The sequence below is a fragment of the Fusarium venenatum genome (genome assembly GCF_020744135.1).
Source record: "Fusarium venenatum strain MPI-CAGE-CH-0201 chromosome Unknown EDB82scaffold_4, whole genome shotgun sequence".
Lineage (NCBI taxonomy): Eukaryota > Fungi > Ascomycota > Sordariomycetes > Hypocreales > Nectriaceae > Fusarium > Fusarium venenatum.
This window is the reverse complement of record NW_027072132.1, coordinates 7,541,403-7,562,872: the sequence shown is the minus strand read 5'-3', so window position 1 is coordinate 7,562,872 and position 21,470 is coordinate 7,541,403. Positions and strand designations below refer to the sequence as shown.

General features: G+C 45.8%; 8 protein-coding genes and 2 non-coding genes across 10 annotated transcripts; 5 read left to right on the top strand and 5 right to left on the bottom strand.

Moving 5' to 3' along the window:
* Nucleotides 1-897: 897 nt before the first annotated feature.
* EDB82DRAFT_356808 (uncharacterized protein) lies at nucleotides 898-1,822 on the bottom strand (the record flags this gene model as incomplete). The annotated part of the gene is made up of 2 exons (XM_025725878.2): nucleotides 898-1,294; nucleotides 1,348-1,822. Coding segments are annotated over 2 exons (699 nt in total), but the record flags the coding sequence as incomplete, so codon positions are not given.
* A 1,049-nt stretch (nucleotides 1,823-2,871) lies between these two features.
* EDB82DRAFT_356788 (major facilitator superfamily domain-containing protein) lies at nucleotides 2,872-4,557 on the bottom strand. The gene is made up of 5 exons (XM_065607548.1): nucleotides 4,155-4,557; nucleotides 3,940-4,098; nucleotides 3,591-3,893; nucleotides 3,115-3,541; nucleotides 2,872-3,062 (listed from the first exon to the last, which is right to left on the bottom strand). The coding sequence occupies exons 1-5, from the start codon at nucleotides 4,491-4,493 to the stop codon at nucleotides 2,887-2,889; spliced, it is 1,404 nt and encodes a 467-aa protein (XP_065463624.1). The 5' UTR covers nucleotides 4,494-4,557; the 3' UTR covers nucleotides 2,872-2,886.
* Nucleotides 4,558-4,810: 253 nt separating this feature from the next.
* On the bottom strand, nucleotides 4,811-6,366 carry EDB82DRAFT_481654 (chaperonin 10-like protein; the record flags this gene model as incomplete). Its single annotated transcript, XM_025725875.2, has 4 exons — nucleotides 4,811-4,849; nucleotides 4,900-5,880; nucleotides 5,930-6,009; nucleotides 6,198-6,366. 4 exons carry the CDS (start codon nucleotides 6,364-6,366, stop codon nucleotides 4,811-4,813), a joined length of 1,269 nt encoding a protein of 422 aa, XP_025594431.2.
* A 30-nt stretch (nucleotides 6,367-6,396) lies between these two features.
* Nucleotides 6,397-6,495, top strand: EDB82DRAFT_t279. Its single transcript has one exon. It is a non-coding gene; the product is annotated as a tRNA-Phe (tRNA).
* A 1,513-nt stretch (nucleotides 6,496-8,008) lies between these two features.
* Nucleotides 8,009-8,673, top strand: EDB82DRAFT_542354 (bulb-type lectin domain-containing protein). Its single transcript, XM_025725874.2, has 2 exons — nucleotides 8,009-8,345; nucleotides 8,399-8,673. The coding sequence occupies exons 1-2, from the start codon at nucleotides 8,146-8,148 to the stop codon at nucleotides 8,550-8,552; spliced, it is 354 nt and encodes a 117-aa protein (XP_025594430.1). The 5' UTR covers nucleotides 8,009-8,145; the 3' UTR covers nucleotides 8,553-8,673.
* Nucleotides 8,674-9,154: 481 nt separating this feature from the next.
* On the top strand, nucleotides 9,155-9,258 carry EDB82DRAFT_t280. The gene has a single exon. It is a non-coding gene; the product is annotated as a tRNA-Leu (tRNA).
* A 929-nt stretch (nucleotides 9,259-10,187) lies between these two features.
* On the top strand, nucleotides 10,188-11,188 carry EDB82DRAFT_542353 (uncharacterized protein; the record flags this gene model as incomplete). The annotated part of the gene is made up of 2 exons (XM_025725873.2): nucleotides 10,188-10,795; nucleotides 10,857-11,188. Exons 1-2 carry the CDS (start codon nucleotides 10,246-10,248, stop codon nucleotides 11,186-11,188), a joined length of 882 nt encoding a protein of 293 aa, XP_025594429.1. The 5' UTR covers nucleotides 10,188-10,245.
* An 81-nt stretch (nucleotides 11,189-11,269) lies between these two features.
* On the bottom strand, nucleotides 11,270-12,755 carry EDB82DRAFT_518409 (uncharacterized protein). The gene has a single exon (XM_025725872.2). It carries the CDS (start codon nucleotides 12,733-12,735, stop codon nucleotides 11,467-11,469), a length of 1,269 nt encoding a protein of 422 aa, XP_025594428.2. The 5' UTR covers nucleotides 12,736-12,755; the 3' UTR covers nucleotides 11,270-11,466.
* Nucleotides 12,756-14,919: 2,164 nt separating this feature from the next.
* EDB82DRAFT_481651 (uncharacterized protein) lies at nucleotides 14,920-17,109 on the top strand (the record flags this gene model as incomplete). The annotated part of the gene is made up of 2 exons (XM_025725871.1): nucleotides 14,920-15,784; nucleotides 15,830-17,109. 2 exons carry the CDS (start codon nucleotides 14,920-14,922, stop codon nucleotides 17,107-17,109), a joined length of 2,145 nt encoding a protein of 714 aa, XP_025594427.1.
* Nucleotides 17,110-19,663: 2,554 nt separating this feature from the next.
* On the bottom strand, nucleotides 19,664-21,460 carry EDB82DRAFT_518404 (uncharacterized protein). Its single transcript, XM_025725870.2, has 2 exons — nucleotides 20,644-21,460; nucleotides 19,664-20,594 (listed from the first exon to the last, which is right to left on the bottom strand). Exons 1-2 carry the CDS (start codon nucleotides 21,243-21,245, stop codon nucleotides 19,910-19,912), a joined length of 1,287 nt encoding a protein of 428 aa, XP_025594426.1. The 5' UTR covers nucleotides 21,246-21,460; the 3' UTR covers nucleotides 19,664-19,909.
* Between the last annotated feature and the right edge of the window lie 10 nt (nucleotides 21,461-21,470).

The window sequence follows — 21,470 nt, the reverse complement described above, 5'->3', positions numbered from 1 at the left end:
CCATCACCACCTTCAGATCCCCTAGTATCCAACATCCAACATGGTTCCGCCTCCTCTCCAATGTCCATATGAAGTGCCTGTTTAGTTCTCACTGGCGTCAGCATCTTCAGAAGCAGCAGGAGCCGCAACGGTCTCTGGATGGCACCCCGTAGTTTGCCACAGGACCAATGGCCAAGGAGATGTTGAGTGATTGTGAGATCGCTTAGGCATGTGGAGAATACTCACAAGGAAAGACTGAATTTGCAAAGATACATGATATGATATTCATTTGGATACGGCTTAGTGAAGGACGTACTCAGCGGGTAGTTCGCGACAGACACGTACATGCTCGGTTACGTTCAACAGAAGTTACTACTGAGCAATTTAGCCCTTCAACTCAAGTTGTAAAGGCAGTTTTCCAAGGTAGAGGTGGAAACCAACGTTTTATAATATTACAAGACGAAAGCCAGTCTGTTATTTAGCAAGAGACAATAAAATGAAAGATGCTAAGTGAAGGGCTGACCTGCTTATCCTTCTACTTAAAGGCACCTTTTTCCTCCTGCAGGGCGCCTGTGCTGTTCCGAAGAATACGGCGTTTTCACAACTTCGGAATAATGTTTTCATACCGCCACAATATTCCTTTTCTCTTTCACAGGTTCTCTGGCCTAGAATGCTCAGACCCAGTATACCACACCGTCGCCCCACTAAACGACAGATGTCTACAAAACCCAGTTCCTGTCCGGGTTTGATCCACCGTTCTACTTCTGTTGACATGGACTTCAGTAAAGTGGTGCAGTCATTCTTCATTTAGTTTCGTCATTAGATAGCGACAAGAATGGAAGTTTTCCAAAGCTCTATAAGCCACATTATCAGTCATAAATACTGCATCTTCTATATATTTTAAACTCGTAATAAAATGCGCTTTCAATTGCGAATACGCTAGATAGAATAATAATAGAAGCCTGATATCCAGAGGATTTTACAACAGTATCTAGATCCTCGCCTAGAAACTCTTGCAGTATGTCTCCCGAAAGTTTCGAGCAATCTCATGAGATTCTTTCCACTTTCGAACAGAGTTCACCACCAAGAAATTAGTCATCCCTGTGGTCATCGCGGTCGTCGCGGTCATCGTGGTCATCGTGGTCATCGTGGTCATCGTGGTCATCGTGATCATCGTGGTCGTTGCGATCATTGCGGTCGTCATCTCTGCAAACCAACTTGTAGCTGCGGAATAGTCCGCGAGCCTGAACGCACTGATCATCTTGAAGACGCCCCTTGAAGCGAACCTTGCACTCAGAGTCGCCAAAAAGAACCACTGCTCAAGTTAGTCCAAGTCAACAAATGACGATTCGCAATCATGCCACTCACGTTCGCAGTCATCCTCGTCATCGTACTGGTAGATCGACTTGACATTCTTGTTAAACTTGTGGCACTTGTTGTTGTCTCTTCCGCGAAGAGTCAATCGGCCATGGTTCTGGCTGTTTCCTCCAGATCCGCAGTTCTCGGATCCCCAAAGACGTGCTTCAAGGGCGATCTCATTGGGACGAGGAATGTCGGACTGAGGCATCGGGCTTGCAATGGCACCCATAGCCATAGCGGTGATAAAGGCAATAGAGAAATACATTTTGATAGGTTTGAGAAGTGAGCTTGTTTGTGTTGTTGTTGTGATTTGATGATGAGAAAGGCCGAGAAGATGTTGAGCAGAGCCCAGATTATATACTACACTTTTCCTGGTACAGAATTGAGATGAATGTAAATTTAGATATAGAAATGCGTCACTTTGCGTGGCTTGAATGTCGATCTGGAGAATCTGTCCAAGTTCAAAGCTAGTTAAACTCAAGTTGGTCTAACAGGGACTAAAAGTAATATCAGAAGGCAGTGTTTTCATGCGATAGTCGGCAGTTGTTTCAATTGACCCACTTTCCCAGACACATCCATCAGTACTGATGGCATCAATGTTGCCCCGTTAAGCTAAGCTTTGTGCTTAAAGTATCTTTTTATGATGACGTAGAAACAGCAGCATCGTATTCTCGAACAACGTTCCAGACTTCAACCTCGATGAGTTCATGCGATGGAGTTTGTTACGTACCATTCTTGACCCTCTACGAATCTGTACATCAAGCGCATGACGACTATACAGAAACTCACAAGTGAAGGATACTCAGTACTGCCTTTTTAAGTCATACGTCAAGTGGTCAGGATATAGAAAAAGCTCAGACTACTCTAAAGGAAACTCCATGCTACATCGTTTTGACAGATGAATAGTGGGTTAACGCCAACCTTATTACTAACTTTAATCTACCTGTTGGTTAAGATCGGCATTGCGCCCCGCGTTCAACTACCGACATTCGAGAACAACACATCATTCTGAGGCTGAGTATTCCAGGCTAAGAATCCCATTAAAACCTTGCTATGCAATGGCCACGCGGCTTCCATGAGGTTAAAAATAACGATAAATTCACGTGTCTAATGATAAACGAGGATGAGTGATCATCATTACATTTATGGTGGGTAACCTAGCAAATCGTGACGAAATGGGATTGACCACAGCTGGTAGAAATAGCACTAGCTGACTTGAGAGAGGGCTCATCGTCAGCGGGCTAGGACCTGAAACCACCGGAAGTTCGACGACACGGTAAATGCACCTGGATGTGACGATAACAGTGGCAATGCTGAGATCCCCATTCAAGTTGTTAGCATCCATTGGTTTAGTTACTGGAAGATTTACATACCCTAGATAAACGAACGAAACTGTTTGGAAGCTCGTAGTGCCCGAAATCGAGGGCTAGTGCCTTTGCTAATGTGAGATCAAAGATATGTTGTTAGGCCCATAGAGACACCCAGTGAAAGCACCTGGTACGCCAGACCTGCTATTAAGTATGATAACTTGGTCTAGCTTTCTACTACTTATACAGTTCTCCATCGTTCTCCTTTCATAATAGTGAGCAGTATAAGCCCTGAACCCATCCAAACCATAGCAGAAGAGACTGTTACCGTCCACCCAACTCCAACTGCCTCTATTAAGGGCAAGCAGGACGCAGTCGCTACAGCAGAAAAGATATAACGCATGAGGTAATGACTAGCTTCAAAGAGTAAGCAGGATGCCTCATACCCAGGGTTTAAAACGAGACTTACCAGATGCCTTTCCACTCTGGTGTTGCATAATATCTAGGATGTATGCATTCATGCTAGGAAAAGCACAGGTCTGAGCAAAACCTTGTATGAACATACAGATACCTGGGAGAGCCACGCCGCCAATGCTGCGCTCTACAGACCAACCATAGAGTAGAGTTGTTCCAGGTAGGATTACTCCAAGTGTAAGCATACCGGCACGGAGACGATCCTCTTGCAGTCTAAAACCTCTTCTAATCATCCATGACTTGACGACTCGATCAGCCAAGCGACCCCCTATTTGTGTGCCGAGAAGATACCCGGCACCAGGGGCCAAATAGAGTAGCCCCGATTGAAGAGGGCTTGTTAAGCCCAATCTTGGATTGAGGACGAATCGGATAGGTGTGAGCAGAGAATACATATTCCATGCTGTAGTTGCAGAGGCCAAACACTAACACTGTGAGCCTACGTAATCAATTATGGAGAGACGGGCAACATACTACACAGAATAAGTTCTTCTGTCCAAATAACTTGAACACAGTCCAGGGATTAGACCACTCCCATAGTTTAACCATCCCATAATACAATCCTTTTCCCCGCAGTTCCTTATATCGGAGCTGCTGTAGGGTTTCATGCAGGATAAAGATGGCCTGTACCAGGCCAATGCCAGCGAGGCCCGCTTGGAGCCAGAAGATGATGCGCCAGGACGTATAGGTGACAATGACACCACTTACCAGAGGCCCAAAAGCCGGACCTAGCATGCAGCCACCTGCAAACCAGCCGAGAGAGGCTCCACGCTGTACCTGTTTTCAATTAGAACGGATATCATGTTTGACAATGGTGACAAACTGGATGGTAAATATCTGAGATACAACTTGGCCCTACAATTAAGAGCGCTGTTACTTGACAAGCAGTTAAAGCTCGGAACACGAAAAAGGCTGTTAAAGTTCGCGATAGAGCCGTGCCTATTGAAAATGCCAGTAGTAACGTTGTACTTCCAACATAGGCCTATGATCATGGACGGTTAAAATCAACAATATCTGTGACATTGGAACATGGCTTACCGACTTGCGTCCGAATACATCTGCCCAAGGACCCCAAAAACAGCACGAGAGTCCAACGAACACCAGGTACACTGCATTGCTTATGTTGATAGCAGTTGGAGTAGTGTGGAAGCTCTCTGCAACTTCTGGCACAGCTGCGAGGATGCTGGTCGTTGACATTGAAGCCATCAAGCCACCAAAGGCGATGAACGCTGTCATGGAACTCTTCTGAACATTGCTGAACCTTGTGTACACAGAATCGTAGGTTCTATCAGGTAATCCGTCCCCATTGCTGGAGGCGAGCTCGATGCTAGCCTCGCGCCGTAGATTGGCTTGTGCAGTTACAGTGGTAGTCGACATTAAGAGTGTTGGACTGTCATGCTACTCAAAAGAAATGGGCGTGAATTAAATGCTAGCGTCCCTCCGATTATCGCAGTGTAGTTCGAGGGCGCGCGTTCCACATTCAAAGATGATTATTAATACAGCGACCCTGGCTCTACACATTTGGCAAATAAACCCTATTTATTGGCTTGTATGGAGCGGTCCAGTGAAGTAAACCTTGCAAGCTAGTTTAGGCATAAAAGCGTAAGGTACGACCAGCGAATCCCCGCCGGTGTATGGATGTTTTTGCCAATTATTCACGTTTTGCCAATTAGCGGTATCTCCTGTCCGTGGTCCTAAGGCAGTGGGAACTGGATAACCAGTTTTCCAGATGTCTGTAAAAGTCAGCCACTTTCATCATATAGCAAGAGGAACAGATACATACTGTAGAGAATTTCTCTGCTAGGTCTTCCATCTCATCGAAACTAATCGACTGGACGATAGGCTTGACAACACCTCTTCGCACAAACTCCAGAGCCTCGAGCGTTTCGGTCCTTGTTCCTACCAACGTTCCAAGTAGCTTGATCCCTCGATCTATAAGAGTCAGAGGATGCAGGCTCATTGCTTGATCCGGAGGTGGTATCCCGACGCAAACGAGAGTACCAAAGACAGCAATAAGATCAAGGGCATTTTGATACGCCCTGCCTGATCCTGCTGTGACGATGACTGCTTTCGCACCGGCTTCATTGGGAGTCAACTTCTTCAACTTTGCTGGTGTATCAGGACTTGACCCGTCGAAGTATGCGTCAGCGCCCATCCTCATACAGAATTCCTCTGCGGGTCCAACGTCAACTGTTGCCACTCGGTACCCCATAGCTTTGGCATACTGTATTCCAAGACCACCTACTCCACCACCTGCACCGACTATAGCAATCCATTCTCCCGGCGTGGCTTCGCAGGCTTTCAAGGCCTTGTATGCAGTGACGCCTCCACATAGTATGGGCGCCACAAATTCGTCTGGTAGGTCTTGGTCGTCTGGAAGAGCCAGAACATACCTACTGGGAACAAGGCAATGCTCAGCGAATGTACCGTCCCACTTCCGTCCCGAGTTTTGCTGCTCTAAGCAACGGACTTCACCGCCGGGTTGGCGACAGCAGGAACATTGTCCGCAGACATCTCGTACCCAAGCAACCCCAACGCGATCGCCCACTTTGACGGTGGATGGATCTACACCAGAGCCAATTTGAACGACGCGACCTACTCCTTCGTGGCCGAGTATGTCGCGACATGGGCCTAGGTAGCCACCCGCGAGGGCCATGTCTGTACCGCAAACGCCAGTAGCTGACAGTTTAATGAGAATTTCCCATGGTTGTGGCTTGGGGACTGGGACATCTTGGACCTGGAATTTGAAGCCTGTCTCAGAGCGCTACAGGTTGTTAGTTCTTGTGCGCGACCGGGAGCACGGGGTGGCTTACCGTCACGACGGCAGCTCGGTGATGGCTCTCCATGGTGTGTCCCGTTCTCAAATTGATGTCGAAGCAGAGTATCTGAAAGTCTAGAAAGAAATATCAAGGTAGAGAAAACTGATTATTGAATTGAGCAAGGCTACTATAATGTATCCGATACATCGGGAAGTCCATCAACTTAAAATGCTATCAATCCCTGTCGTCTCCGAACTACCGCACCCTTGGAGAGGAATGCCGAGGAATGAGAATATTGCGGGGTCAAAGGCCGTTTGCCTACTAAGATCACCAGAATGCCGAGAGTCTGCGGGGTCGAACCAATCTTGTTGCACCGATGACTCCGGCATCATCGTCAATTGTTCTCTTGGCCAATCGCTACTATCTAGCGAGGTTCCATTGGTGTTCTGGTTGCAACGAGACAGCTTGCTCACAGTGTCGATTGTGCTCATATAGTTAGTTGGAAAGCTGCAAAACAACAAGCGGGTTTAGCTCAGTTGGGAGAGCGTCAGACTGAAGCCAAACTTCAATCATCATTAATTGATATCTGAAGGTCATGTGTTCGATCCACATAAACCGCATGTTTTTTTTTAGACTTGGATTCAATGGGGACATCCTCGGCTAGAAACCTCTATTTTTAGTGTCTACAGCCGAGACGGAGGGTTTGTGGTGGGACTACCCTATATAAAAGAATACAGACGATGTAGGAATATAGACTCTAGTGTTCTAATGTTAAATAATAACAAAGTCAGACGGCAATTTATTTAATAAGAATCGCTAGCAGTTTTATATTTAATCAGTTCCCATTTTAGTGATGATGATTGTCTTATATCTTTTCTTAAATGAAGATAATCAAATTAGATGTAGGTTCCATCGACAGCAATAGTAATCTTACCTCTCACTATAGTCATGGATCTCAAGTAAATAAACATCTTTCAAAACTCATTCTTAGTAGAGACATAAGCATGCTACTCTCTGTATATCCCTCTATACTTGTCGAAACACTAATTATTTATCTGTATATCTAGTTCTTTTGCGTCTCTGTTAATCTGATTATCCGAAAGGATACGCGTTGAGAGTGGTACCTCGGTCACTTTCTAAGCCATGACATCATGCTCTTAACCCCTGTTCACTGACTGGAATGAGTCGCGCCGCGCTCGCGTTTTTCATCCAGTACTCAACAGCGTCTAACCACTATCCATGCCCGCCAATCAGTTTTTGTTTGTCCTACGCAACTTCAAAAGTTACTTGTAACTCTCTCATGGATTATGCAAACACGTAATAGATACTAACTTCATCGACCTGCATCGAGCGCGCATTGACATCGTCCCAACTCAGGGCTGAAGGTCATGGCGGTCTGTCACCATGACGCAGCTTACTGAGACCTGTGGCTAGCTGGTCGAAAGATTGTTGGCTGGAGCTGAGACATACAGCCTTGTGAAAATGATGAGCGACTTTCAGTGGATGCTTGATTCCAGCCTTTATCTTGCTGCCCCTCATTTCCGCAGTAGATCTGCTTCAGCTGCTTACTTGCCGATGATCTAACCACAATCATTAAAAAATGGATGTTTCTAGCAAATATTGCGTCAATAACAGCACTCTGGTTGTCCAATGGCCGAGCAAATTTTGAATAACTTCTGTACCAAGACTCGAGAGGGGTTTTTCTTGTCCAACCATTCTGGAACGAGGTGCTGGTGTATCGTCTACGTAGCTGAGACAGTAACATCCATACTGGATAGGAATTTGGCGGTCAGTTGTCCTCCATTGACCATTGGACAATGGTTCCTGAATCAGAGTAACAACAATCATTGCCGTACCTGACAGAAACCCGAATAATTGAAGCCATGATGCACAACACCAGACTCGGCAATTGGATCCTCCCGCAGTGGGACCTTTGATCGTCTCTCGTAGACCAACAGGGTTGTAGCTTATCATTGCACATCCTATGCCGTGTCTCAGTGCTTCTGCGCGAGTAACCACAATTGAGATGAATGGCCCCATTGGAATGCCACTGCGTAACACAGAAGAGGGGTTGTGATGTAGGTCAAAGCGGACAACATGATGTATGTACAACAATTATTGGTTCAAGTCAGCATCTTCTTCAATAGACCAAGTCACCTGCGTTCAAGTATAAAAGAGTCACCTATCTCTCGAAAATCTTAACTCCATCATCATCTTTCAACTCTATCATTACAAGACTTTACCAAAAACATTACCTCTACACAATCAAAATGGGCAGACTTAACAACGGCGACTGGCTCCTCGTTGGAAACAGCATCTGGAGCGATGACGGCGAGACAGAGTTCCGCATGCAAGACGATGGCAAGGTCGCTGTCTACCATGGCGAAGAATGCGCCTGGCAGAACACCCCCGAACAGAACTGGCAAGTTCACGGAATCAAGATGCAAGAAGATGGCAACCTAGTCATTTAGTAAGTCATGCAACATATTTCGGTGCAGAATGGTGACTAACAAACTTTCACAGCGACAACTCTGGTACTGGACATGCCATCTGGCACACAGACACTGCTGCCGGCAAGGGCAACAAGTCTACAACTCTTGTGGTGCAGGATGACGGTAACGTTGTGTTGTACAATGAGGGTGGTGATCCTATCTGGCACACTGCTAGCAACAAGTAGAATTATCATCAAGGAAATGAAGAGGGTTCTGCGAAGCTTCCAAGTATGGTATAGCTACAGAATACAGGAATAAAAAATAAACAAAACTCCCACATGTTGATCCCACAGTGACTCGGAAACGCGGTAGTGATACGCAGCAGTTGGCCTGATCTTCTGCTGTGGAGTAAGACTCAGCTGATGCAGCTGTTCTACCATGAGAGGATTGATGAGGACAATCAAGACACTGGTGGTTTCCATCGTAGCGCAAAGTATGCATGGGCTTGCAGAACGGGTCACTGCTTGGACTCGGAAAATAGTAAGCTACAAGCGCCGGGCGTTACCGGGAGTTATACTTAGCTGGACACATGGCTATATACATCTATGTTTCAAGATAGCCCTGGAACCTATCCGGCCTGATTTGGATGATAGTAAGTAAAGTGATTAGTGCTAGACAGAAGCTATAGTGCTGGGATAATACCTTCCCCATCCACGTGGCCACTATTTCTTGGCGAATTTATCATCTCGCCAAAACGAAAAGAGATGCTCATGATAGTGTTTTCCCAATAGCACAACAGCAGTGCGATCACTATAATCGTAAATCCAAAGCTCAAACCTTATCCTAAGGCAAGATGGCCGAGCGGTCTAAGGCGCTGTGTTCAGGTTCGATTCGAACTAGTAACGATTCGCAGTCTCGAAAGGGGCCTGGGTTCGAATCCCAGTCTTGTCAACTTTCTTTTTGCATCTCTAAGTTCTGCCTCATTGGCGTCTCTATATCACTGATGATCTTTTTTTGGAGAATTGGTGATGTTACTGCCTACCATGTAGCCAGACATGCCATGTCTTTGGGTACGGCGAATGAATATTAACTTTAAATACATAGCGTTGATAATTTGAGTAACAATCCATGGCGATATCGTCACTAACACAATAAAACTGTTAATTGGCAAGACCATTGAGTAAAATAGATCTAGTTACAAAATAAACAATCGGTGGCTTTTAAACGTCTGTAATGTTGCCTGCATATTCGCTTACGCCGGACCCGAATGCGAAGACTAACTCAGTAGAGTCAGCCACTTTTAAAAATAGTAACCCCATTCATCAAAAGAACCACATTGTGCCGATAAACCGTAACAACATCAGAACAAAAAAAAGCCACGTAACGTGGTGATGAAGCCCGGAAAACGGCATCGTCGAGTGGAACCCTCTAGGTACAGATGTCAGTGGATCTCTTAATTGCTCCGCCTCTTTCAAAGGATCTCGTCAAATTTCCCCAGATTGTTCCAGACTTTAGACCCCTTATTATTTACGGTTGAGCCACTGACGTACACGCACCAAATGGGAATTGGGCGAGTTGATCTACGGTGCGCCCAATCCCGGAGAGTTCCATTCGGGATGACACCCGCACTAAAACTTGGCTGTCTGCCATTCAACCGAGAATTATCTGACTCGCTCGTATTCTGACATTGGCAAGGCTGGAATGAATTGTAACATTGAACATTTTTGTAGTTTGTAATTGTGATTTTATGCTATACGTTACGTTGTATGCCAGCCACAGGAATAAGGTAATAGATGCCAAACTCTGGGCTCCATTCGACAACTGTAAATATGATACATAAACTTCCTCTTCAAGCTTTGGAGTTTTCATATCATCCAGCACCTTCACTCTCTTTCACATTTCTCCTTTGTCGCTATACTATCATTCATTACCGTCATCATGACAAGAGTAGACCACCAACCTCATCCCAAGATCCAAACCTTGGAGAACAACCCCATCTCACCTCTCCTTCCCCACGGCTCTCTCATCCTCGCATGCAGCATCATATGCGTAGCCCTCATCGCTAATTGTCTCGAACGATGGATTCTCCCACGCATATACAAGAGAATCTACCCAGCCCTCGAATTCCACGGCGATGAGCGACGTCGCCGCTCGTTTACTTATTTCCACATCGGCGCATTTATCCTCATCTCCATCTTAATATCTACTGGATATACTATGATGGACTTTCTGGTTGGCAAAGCCGTTCTCACTGAGCCTTTGGTAAAAGGTGGTAGGATCACGGTTGGTGATCACCTGTTGGTCGCGACGCAAGTTTACTGTGCGTACTATCTCTTTGAGATGTGCTTTCGTACCAAGTTTGCGAGCTATATCAGCATTGCGCATCATACCGGGTTACTCGTTATTTCGCAGATGGCGTTGAGTCTTTTCGCGAATACGAAAAAGAATCACGAAGCGACACTAGAATTTTACATGTGCATGGTCTGGGGTACGTAAATTTGTCCGCCTTTTCCCTTTTAAATGGCCTATCACTAACATATGTCTCCTAGGTACTTTCGACGTGGTAGTAGAGATACCCATCTTCATTTCCATGATTCTTTGGCGCGTAAAACGTGACAATCCTACATTCTTGTCTCGTATGGCATTTGGATGCTGCATTTGGGCGGTTGTGGCAGCCTTCACAGAAACCATCGTTACGATATATCTCCTACACAACTCTTGGGCGCAGTGGGGTATTGCGTGGAAGATCATCACCCCAGTTGTATTCTCGCTTTGGATCACCACACAATTATATGGCTCGACGCGCCTTTACTCGATGGGTCGCGCAGAATACCGCAAAATGAAGGGCAAGTCGGAGAGTCAGGAAAATCTGCCAGTTTGAGTTTCGGAAAGATCATTGTGTTTGGTCAAGCGTTTTGTTCTCATATAGAGGCGTTTTTGTTTAACTTCTAGAGTAGACAATGTGAGGCTCCCAAGAGCTAATTGTTACCATCACCGTGGTTCTCGTGTCTTGAAATGCGTTTATTTCCAGACTGTAAACGAATTGTGGCTGAGTCTGACTTGGTTCAAATGTTAGGGCTGAAGCCATGGCGGTGAGAGCTTAGAGTTCGAGAAGCGAGAGCAACATGTGTGCATACCTCGTGATACTCTGATCTCAACTTAGATAATGATCAGCTCCATAGCGTTCTTATCGCAAAGCTTTGGCCCAATAACCGAAGGAGCCTCTCTCCCTAGCCCTTCCTTCCACGGCTTGACACTCTCGGTAAACCCAATCCTAGTCAAGTGATACCTCTCATCCAGAGTGCAGATCAAACAAGCCCCTGGATATGGATCTTCACCTTCGGGTTGAATCTCAGAGAGCATCACAACCTTGACATCAATACCCTCCCGCACTGGATCTTGCATAACTTGACTTTCATCCAGCCAGACAAGATCAGATGTCTCTCCACCCTCAAGCATGAGAAATGCACACCTCTCCTTTGGAGGATCAACACTGTATCCGGCGCCGAATTCTGCTTGATGGTAATTACTAAAGTCGTGACCGCAATTTGGAAAGACTGTTCCACGCGCGAACTTTGCTTTAATCTGGATGTAGGCGTTGGTACATCGCCCAAAGAAAGTCCCATCTGGAGCTGAAGCTTGCCATGCAACAGGCTCAGCTACAATCTTATCATCGTCCATCCCAACAAGGCTGTAACTTCCGAAGTCAACGACTGAATCTTGGCTGGCCCAAGACCAAGAAGGTGCACGGTACTTGGGAGCTTTCTGACCAGGGCCGCCGCGTTTCCAACAGAGACTTTTGACAAGCTCATCATCATCATCTCCCCAGTGACCGACCATGTAGCCCATCGGGTCGATGCTGTCGAGAGCTTTAGCTACGCCGCCAATAGCAACGAGCTTGTCCTCGCCGTATGTCAACGAGCGATGTGAGTAATCTCCTCCTACTAAATGAACATACCAGTACCGAAGTAGTTTCTTCAACTGTTTTTTCTTTTGCTCAGCATCCTTCGCTAACCTGACACAATGCGCTATCTTTGGAATGGTCAAGCCGCGACTCATCCAGAGGAGTTCATCCTCACTTTCCTGGATTCCGTGGTAGCACTCCCAATAAAGTTGATCAGAAGCATAATGGATGATGCGCGGTGAAAGAATACGCTCTTGCATGGTCCAGCCTCGGTCTCGCAGTGAACAGTGACCGAGAAGATCGCCCATATCTCGTAAGTTGGTGATCGATTCGTCGATTCTTGTCTTTTGGTTGGGAAATAGGTAAACTGAGCTTTCTTCGCCAGTGGCAAGCTTGTTACGGATTTTAATACTGTCTTCAGTGTTGAACATGGATGTCGACTTGCTGTTGTGCAGCCCTTCCTTGGCGTTTGGGCTGGAGTCCGCGGCAATGGTGACAATGGCGTTTTGGTAAGTGGTGGCCATCTTGAGAGCTTCTCTAGCCCAATCATCCGTGTCATCTTGCACGATGCAGAGGCTATCAATCCAGATCCATTTGAAACCGAGATCGCGAGTCAGCTTGACTGAATCCGATAATGTCCTTGGGAGGTCATCGATAGAGAAGCCTGATAGGCGCGACTCCAAGTTATTCGTTGTTGTTTGCCAAACTGCGTCCAAACTACCCCATCTGTAACTCAGTGCAATGTAGGGCGTGCACTGGTTTGTATCATCGACTAGTCTGAGGTTGATGGTTGATCCTGTATTAACCACTTCGACTAGCCTGGCTGCGCGTTCTTCGTTGGTGGCATTTCTATCTTGCGGAAAGTTTCGTTTCTGGTAGAGAGTATGGATGTCTCTGCATAATTGTATCCGTTGATCCTCTTTCTGCTCAAACGACCTGTCGGACGCAGCTGAATGCAGTAAGCCATTAAGACCATGTGTCTCTGCAAGGCCTTGTTCAAGTTCATGATCGGCAGCATGTGTACATTGTTCGAAACAGTCTTTGCTAATTAAGCATTTCTTCAACCACTTTAGTCCTTGGATGGTAGACTCCGAACTACAAGTGGTCTCGGGTATCAGCCGTGCAGTCTTGGCTCCCAATCTCTCCGCAGGATCTCCGTCCAATGTTCTCATCAAAAGCCAAGAAAATTCCTCGCCTTTGTTCGGGATTTGAGAGCCTACTTGCGAGACGACTATGGTTAGGCCCTGTTTGTTGTGGACATGACGCCAATAGAAGACGCGAGCCTGCAGGCTAGTGAGATACTCGATATTGTCGTCGAAACGGTTCAATTCGATGTTGCCTGTTGAGATCCACTTGATGGCATGACTGCACAGCTGACAAATAGCTGAAGACTCGTGGAGTCTTGCAAGATTGCTGTGTAAGGCGAAACCCTGTTCAGAAACGAGCTCCTCGATATTGAGCTTGGTACAGACTTTACAGAGTTGCGAGTTCATAATCGCAAATTGATCGGTGTTCAGTTGAGAGATGGTCAAACATTAGAATCATCAGAGGATTATACAACTGCAGATTTCTTGCGTCTGGACGGTGATGATGGCCATATATGGTAAGCGGATGCCTAGAGTACAATATGTGTTTATTCAGTTCCTCACAAAAGAAGGCGCAGTTGTGTGCATTCTAGTTTTTAGTAAGCTACAGCAGAAACGCCGACGCTAGTTTAGCACTGTCGCCAATCGTGGCAGTGCTACTAGGATATATATGGCCAATAGCATGCAAGTTATAGTTAGCTGCTGGCAAAACGCCACTATTACAATTCATGTAGCAGAATCGGGAGTTGAATGGCACAATTTTGTTCTACAAGTCGATTCGCCTTTTTATTCATTATATTAGCGTTCTATTATATCGATAACTTCTAATCATATTGTCATCAATGTGTAGCTAGAATACAGGAATACTCGCCCAATCCTCTCATAATTCTCTGCCTTCATTGGCGGAGGCGTTCAACGGTCTAGTCTAATCCACAGCTCTTTTACCGGAGAAGCCATGATATAGACTACATCGAAAGATAGGGCGAGGAATAAGAAGCCCGATAAATTACGCCCCTTCATATTGTACAGGCTGTAAGACAACATCTCATTAGGGCCAATCTAAACTCACAGGCGAATGTAAGACATGTCCTGATAGTCCGAGCGAGAACCGGGTCCAGCCAGCCACTTTAGCAGCCATCCGTAGGGGAAAGTGTGAGCTGGAATTGAGGCTCTCCCTTGCGTCCATAGCCCCTGCGGTCGAGTTTCTGGTTCGCCGACCAGGACTCAACTTGGCTTCAACCTTCTTGTCAATTTGAACTTCATTGTGTCAAGCACTAAAAGAAAGTGCGTGATATACTGGCTGATCGAACTGTAGAAATTGAACAAAAGTTAGAGACAACTTGTTTACACACCAATGATCGGTGATTGCCATCACAAGGAACCGTTGGTCGCTTGAGTCTATCCCTGGTTTTAATCTGTTGGTGGCTTCAGTTTGTGTTGAAACATGCATGCCTCAATCAATCAGCCACTGACCCCTGGCAACGTTTGGAAATTCTGGCCCAATCCACGACTTAGTTTCTCTAGATTTAAGAGTGATCCCCCCTTGATGTTGCACTAGATGGATTGTTGAGGTCTCCCATTCACTTCATCTTCTCAATATTTGCAAAAACCTACATTGTAGCTATGAAGTGGCAGCTACTTCTCGCCTTTGTTGGCACGGCGATCGCCCTGGAACCCATCGGAGAACCTGAACTTGTTGATGGAGTGTGGTGCTACACATATCTCTCATCCTACGTTGTCGCCGTTGGGGCAGAGACTACTGAAGGAGCTATTCCCATAGCACCAGCGTTGCCGTCAACTCAGCGTGGAATACTTCCGACGTATTTCACGAATCGATCAACTTCTGTGTTTCCATCAACATTTCAGGGCATCGTTGAACCATCTTCCATACTCGAATCAGCCCTCGATTCGCTTACTGAAGTATCTGAAATTGCCAGTGAATCCACCATTGCGATCGATTCATCTTTCTCGTCTGCTCTTCCTATTCCGACCGACGAGGAAGAGTTAGAACCAACAGTAACCGAGTCCACTATCGCTACACAAACCTCGGCCGAAGTTTCTGCTACTAGCTCCGAAGCTGTATCTGGCCAGAATGTGATCTTTCTTATATCTCCAAGGGTCAGTAATGAAAGGCGAGGCCTTGAAAAGAGAGCCAAGGGGGGGTTTGTCGGCAACGGAAACACCTCCAATGTCAGAATTTGCACAAATGCCGCTACATTTACACTGGCTGGAGGTCAGCTCTTGGATGATGGAAAGCCTGTCTACTACAATGGCGAGTCCTTCAAAGAATTAATCGGCCAAGAAGACCCACCAGACGGAGCTATTACCAGGGACTTCGCAAGTGTAGCTGGGAACCTTGTATTTGCCAACACAGCCTTGCCTGATGGTGAGGCTGAATTTTGTCAGGATCCCGACAGTGGTCAAGTGTTTATGATATTTGGGTCGAATCCATCAGGTTGTATCCCCATCATACTACGCGCCTATCAAGGTAAGTCAACCCTTCGTAATAGCAGGCCCAACTAACTTTTGCCAGTCGAGCAATGTCAAAACGGACGCATCATCGGGCTCGAGATGTCAAGCTCTGCCAGCATTGAGTCGACCCGAGTGTCTCTGATCCCCGATTCGACCACCACAGTGCTTCCGTCCTCCGTCTCCGAATTATCGTCTTCGATAGATGTCGGAGGTACTTCCGTATCCACTGCGCTGTCATTATCCACGGTTTCGTCCTCTACAACTATAACAACAATACACTCATTCGACAATGTCGTCTCTACAGCCACTTTGGACTCGTCATCCATAGAGCCTTCTTTTTATTTACCTACTTCATCTTCCGTGGCATCTACAGAACCCATTGAGTCATCTCTTTCCAGCACTTTATCCGAAGGGAGTTCCATAGACACCGAGACCATTGACTCTACGTTCTCTGTCGAATTACCATCAAGTCTGGATGCATCATCTACATACCTTCTATCCGCGTCTACAACGGACATTGCATCAACTGAGACCTTGTCCACAGAGTCGCCAACAGCAGAGCCATCAACCACAGAAGTATCAACGGAACCAACTGCACCCTTTCCGTCATATTCAACTTCTACTTCAGCTGAGATATCCACTACTGAGGCTGAAACCACCACAGCTGAGCCAACCACTACCACTGCTGACATGACAACTACAACTAGCTGCGACAGCATTACCCCCTTGACAACAGTAGTTTTGGCTAGCCCAACGCCTGTCTTTGATGACGGTCTTGACCATAACAACGACTATTTTGAGGTCAGCTTGCCTTGGGCTCCGAATAGATCAAGTGGTACTACTATAATTGTCAGCATTAATGGTGTTCTTTCAATTCCTAGCGACAATGGCGCATCCGGAGCTGCTGGAAACGAACCACTCAAGTCTTCCATCATCCCACCTTGGTCTCTCTTACCATACTGGGATGACTTCTATCTTGATCGAACCAAAGATCACACCATTGTCTATGAAGTGTTTCAAGGTCTATATGGCCGTCAAGTCAATTTTGAGTGGGTTATTGGAAAAAGAAACGAAGAAGGCATCTTTCATTTCGAAGCCATCTTGTTTGAGGATTACCCCGACGACATGGAATTCCACTACTACACGATACCGGACTCTGGTGGTAGTGCAACAGTCGGCTGGCAGAAACCGATAAACTCTGGATCTTTTGTTCAATACTCTTTCGATGAGGCTGGGAAAGTGACAGCCGGGCTCAAACTCAACTTGCACACATCTCATCGACAAGTATGGCCTAGTGGTTTTGACAACACTGAGTGTGGCAAGGGTGCCGATCGACAATAGAGTACTACTTTAATTTTTAAATGTTCAAAGTATATGACGGTGATATACTAGCCATAGCAAGTCATGGAATCGTTGAGCTTTGAATAACAGTAAACCATTTTGTGTAGTTGCGTGTAAAATGTTAGTATAGAGCGGTGATAGCAGCATCTGGGCCGAGCATGATGAAAAATATGATGTATTGCACTGGAGCGTCTCCGTTGGAGGCTTGGAAGTATTTAAGTCGTTAGTATGTGAACCATGAGAAATTCAACAACAAATAGATGTTGACAGAGCTTGTGATAAGCCTTCCATGCGTAGCTGGCAAAATGTAGAGTTTCACCATCGAATGGAGCAAGCGAACAATTATTTGAATAAAAAACCAACTACATCCCATTATACTTTCCTTATATATCCCATTGCTACTGGTGTGCTCTCAAGATCAATTTGAATAAACTTGACCATGTCTCCTTCGTGACCAAGAGCAATCACATTGCCTCTTACATCAATCCCTCCCATCTTGCTAGTCCGATACGACGGCGGGAGCCATAGCAGCTGCTCGCGTCCCTGGCAGATCCATTCGTCCACGACATATAAACATTGCGGTAAATCTTGCTCTCTTCTATCTTCAAAGCCTGCTTCGTTAGGTCTATCAGGGACAGGAATACGTCCCGTGTTTGTCACCAAGCATTGACCGCTGCTAGAAAAACGAAAATATCGAAAGATGTATGGGAACTGGAAATTGAATAACCATTAGGTTTGGCACGACGCAACATCCCATAATTGAATTGTTGAAGTTCCCCTGTGGCTTAACAAGAATGCTGCAAGCTTATTTGTTGTTGAAAAAGCTAACCCATTCACGATCTGTTGAGTACCAAGTACACACTTCTCACGTAAGGATTCTGTTTCCCACAGGGAAAATCCATAGTGTTGCTTATCAGCAACAGCAAACATATTTCCCGAAGCATGGAACTCGGGACTAGAAATTCCGGGTGGAGAGCAGATGATTTCTCCCGTTCCGGAATTTAGAATGACTCGGTCGTGACTGTATTCATAGTTGATTCCAAGAAGTTTACCGTTAAGACTAACCAATTGAGAGTGAAATTTGAGTATACTCTCCCCTGTATCACGCAGGTTCTGAAAACACATGCTACCCCGGGAACCTCGGTAGGCAAGTGTCTTCCCATCTGGCTGAAGGAAGGTTATTGAAGAATCGGTAGGTATTGGAGCTTCGGTACAACCGCCGATCGTTTTAATTAGCTTTGTTCGTGCGAAGCTAATGTCCCAAATTCCAATACTAGTACCATGGTTTACAACCATAAACCTGGAATTTTCCGAAAACGCAATCGATTGGATGTGCTTCCCAACATCAATTGTCTGCACTGACTCTTGGTTGATGTTCCAAAATGTCAGGTTTCCACTTTCTGAGCCTATTGCTATAAGTTGGCTGTCGGGCAAGAAAGAGAAGGCTACTGCAGCCTCTCCAGCCTCATCCATGTTGAGCAGTTGGCAGTTTGGGACGTTCCAAACCTGAAATTCCCCGTCTCGAGAGAGGGATGCCAATATTTCGTTGTTTACAGGCGAAAACTGAATCACGATTATGCCAGAATAGGAGAGGTCGACCTCTAGATCATTATGGGTCGCCTTCTCAAGATTTCTGACTCATACCGTCCCTTGCGAGTATCCAGATGCAATGTTCAAACCATCATATGAAAATGCAATAAAAATTGACTAATGTGGCTCTTGGAAGTAATAGAGTTCAGATCCAGTGACATATTCCCATATTCCGGTTGTGCAGTCTGCTGATGTTGCGGCAAGAAGATCACTCGCTGGGGAAAGACGATTAATCTAATATAGCCCGTGTGGCCTTGAAATACAAAAAGCTCTGGAACCCAGACTTCTGGGACCACAGGCCTGTTGGGAGTCCAGTCAGGAATAAGGTGTTCGAAATGTGTCCGCACCAAACTCGTAGAAGGACTAAAAAGTAGACCAGAGCAATAGATTTGCGATGGCACCCTCTCAATTACCCATCTGTTGCTTTGCGTAAACCGCTTAGCATCTTGCAGGAGTGCAGATAGGATAGGCCGAGGTGCGAGCTATCCAGGAAAGAATTAGTATTGAATTCGAATTAGTTGGAGTTGCAGTAACTTACCTTGATGAGATTCTGTAACTTATTAATGATTGGAATGATTGTAGGTGCCTCCTTGATAAGCGCCATAGCCTCCAGCGAGAATAAAAGGTTCTTTGCAAAAAATCTATAAACAAGCCCATAATTGGATGCCTCTGCAATATGATCTTGAGAAACTTTGACGATCTTGGCAAAATGTTCAGCCCAATGTCAACACGTATACTGCAGGTGAGGTGGAATGCTTGTTTCGATGAGTTTTGAGACAAGGTTCTGGCCGATGTCCTACTAGATGGGCAATAAATTAAAGGGTGGTAGAAGGAAGAAGAGATACGAGATGAGCAAAGTCAGATCTGGTTGCAACAAGCGGGGCTTTCAAAGCGGACGCAAGAAGCAACCAGCATGTAGTCAAATATCCAATAGCACAGTTGTCTCATCCACATATCCACACGATTTTTTAACAAGTAATTGGCTGATAAATATTGAAAATTCGAAACGGCTTGAATGGAATACAAAGTGTCACTAACACACTATCTGATGCCTCCTTTAAATTGGCCGACCCATTAGATCTAGCATTTCCCCCTCTTTTTCTCCGACATCACTACCACAAGGTGTGAAGAACTCATGTCAATGGCCCAGAATTACCCCAATATTTGCTTAATTGCGGCTAGGGAAAGTAACGCAGTCTGCTGCAAATGGCTAGGGGGAATAGCTATCCCAATCTGCTGATACTGGGCTCCAAGAAGGTGAATTAATTGACGTTGATCGATCATGTGTTTTCACAATCCAGAAACCCACCCCCTGTCCCTTTTCCAAGTGAAATGGGGGCTTTGGATAGCTGTCTCTAAACGGAATCCTTGTCATGTGGAGATTTCCATCCAGGTCGTCCCAAACTTGACTGAAAGGTTGTGATGCAATACCGTTCAGCCCAGAGCTCGTAATTCTCCCGTAGAAATCTTCTGGGAATGCGAAAATGCACTCAACAAGTGGCTTCGGCCGCGCTTTGACAAAAAATCGTAGCCTCTGGAGTATAGACTCATATACCGTACTTAGCGAAGAGTCGTACCACTGCTCTAATTTCTCGAATGAAATGCAAAGTTTCCGTAGTGATGGGAACTGTGCGGGCGACAAGATATCTAGAATAATACTGATCTCATCCAAATCCAACGAGTCGGGAAGAAGTTGTATGAAATCATCAAATACGGAATCGGCAACGGTTCCAAACTTGCTGGGCGGTTCTGGCAGCAAAGGCCATCTGACCTCAATAGAAGTCATAGAAGCAAGTCTTTGAGGAAGAAGAAGTTTCGCGATGTGAGATATCATGGCCTGACCAGTCATAATAATGGCATTAGTTGAATATAGAACGTCAATTCCTTCAGCATAACTATTCCAATCAGTCATGAAATATTTGAGAGCGGTGGTTTGATACTCACTTCTGACGACAGGAGAGAAGCCATCCAATAGCGCCCACCTTCTGTCGTACGGAATTACCAGATTTGCAATTGTCAGTCCAAGGGCCCAAATTACCTACTTCATCGGTCGCAGGAGCTAGAATCTGGCCTGGTAGCATGGGTCGACTGCAAACGCAGCTGAACCACCACCATTCTCCGATTGTCTTTGTACCTTCTGAACCACGATCATAATAGCGTCGATAAGCTAAGCTCATGTGTACACGTCGGTCTCCAAACGCCAAGCGCAAGATATCACGCCGAATATTAGGAGGAACTTTGAACCAAGGCGATGATTGATACAGTGCCAGGGGCTTTGCCGGCTTTTGGGCTCCATCGACTAGCTCATCGTCGCGAAATCCAAGTGGCGTAAGAGTTCGCGGCCGTGGATCAGGAATGAATGGCATTTCTTGAACATGATCCCTCCAATTTTGTAGGGAATCATCTGCGGGGGTTGATGATGGGGACCCTGGTGCATATGCTAGGCTGAGACTATTGGCTCTGCTACAAGCTGTGTATCTCTCTTCGTCCTCGAATGACGACTCTGGTGTTTCTGGTCCTGGGCTGGCGCGTGAAGTTGATTGCATATTGTTATTTGCAAAAACACATGAAGTTGATTGGAGAGAAGTTGTTATGGGTCAATAATTCAGCGTAATGTTTGTTGGGCCGTGCTATGTTTCAAGTCAATCACGTGATAACTAGTCATCCTTTTGTAATATCCCATAATAACTACAAACTTCAAGCCAATAAACGACAGTGCCATTTAGCTATAGATATACCGATAGTGTGCATTCAGTTCTATGTCACTGTCA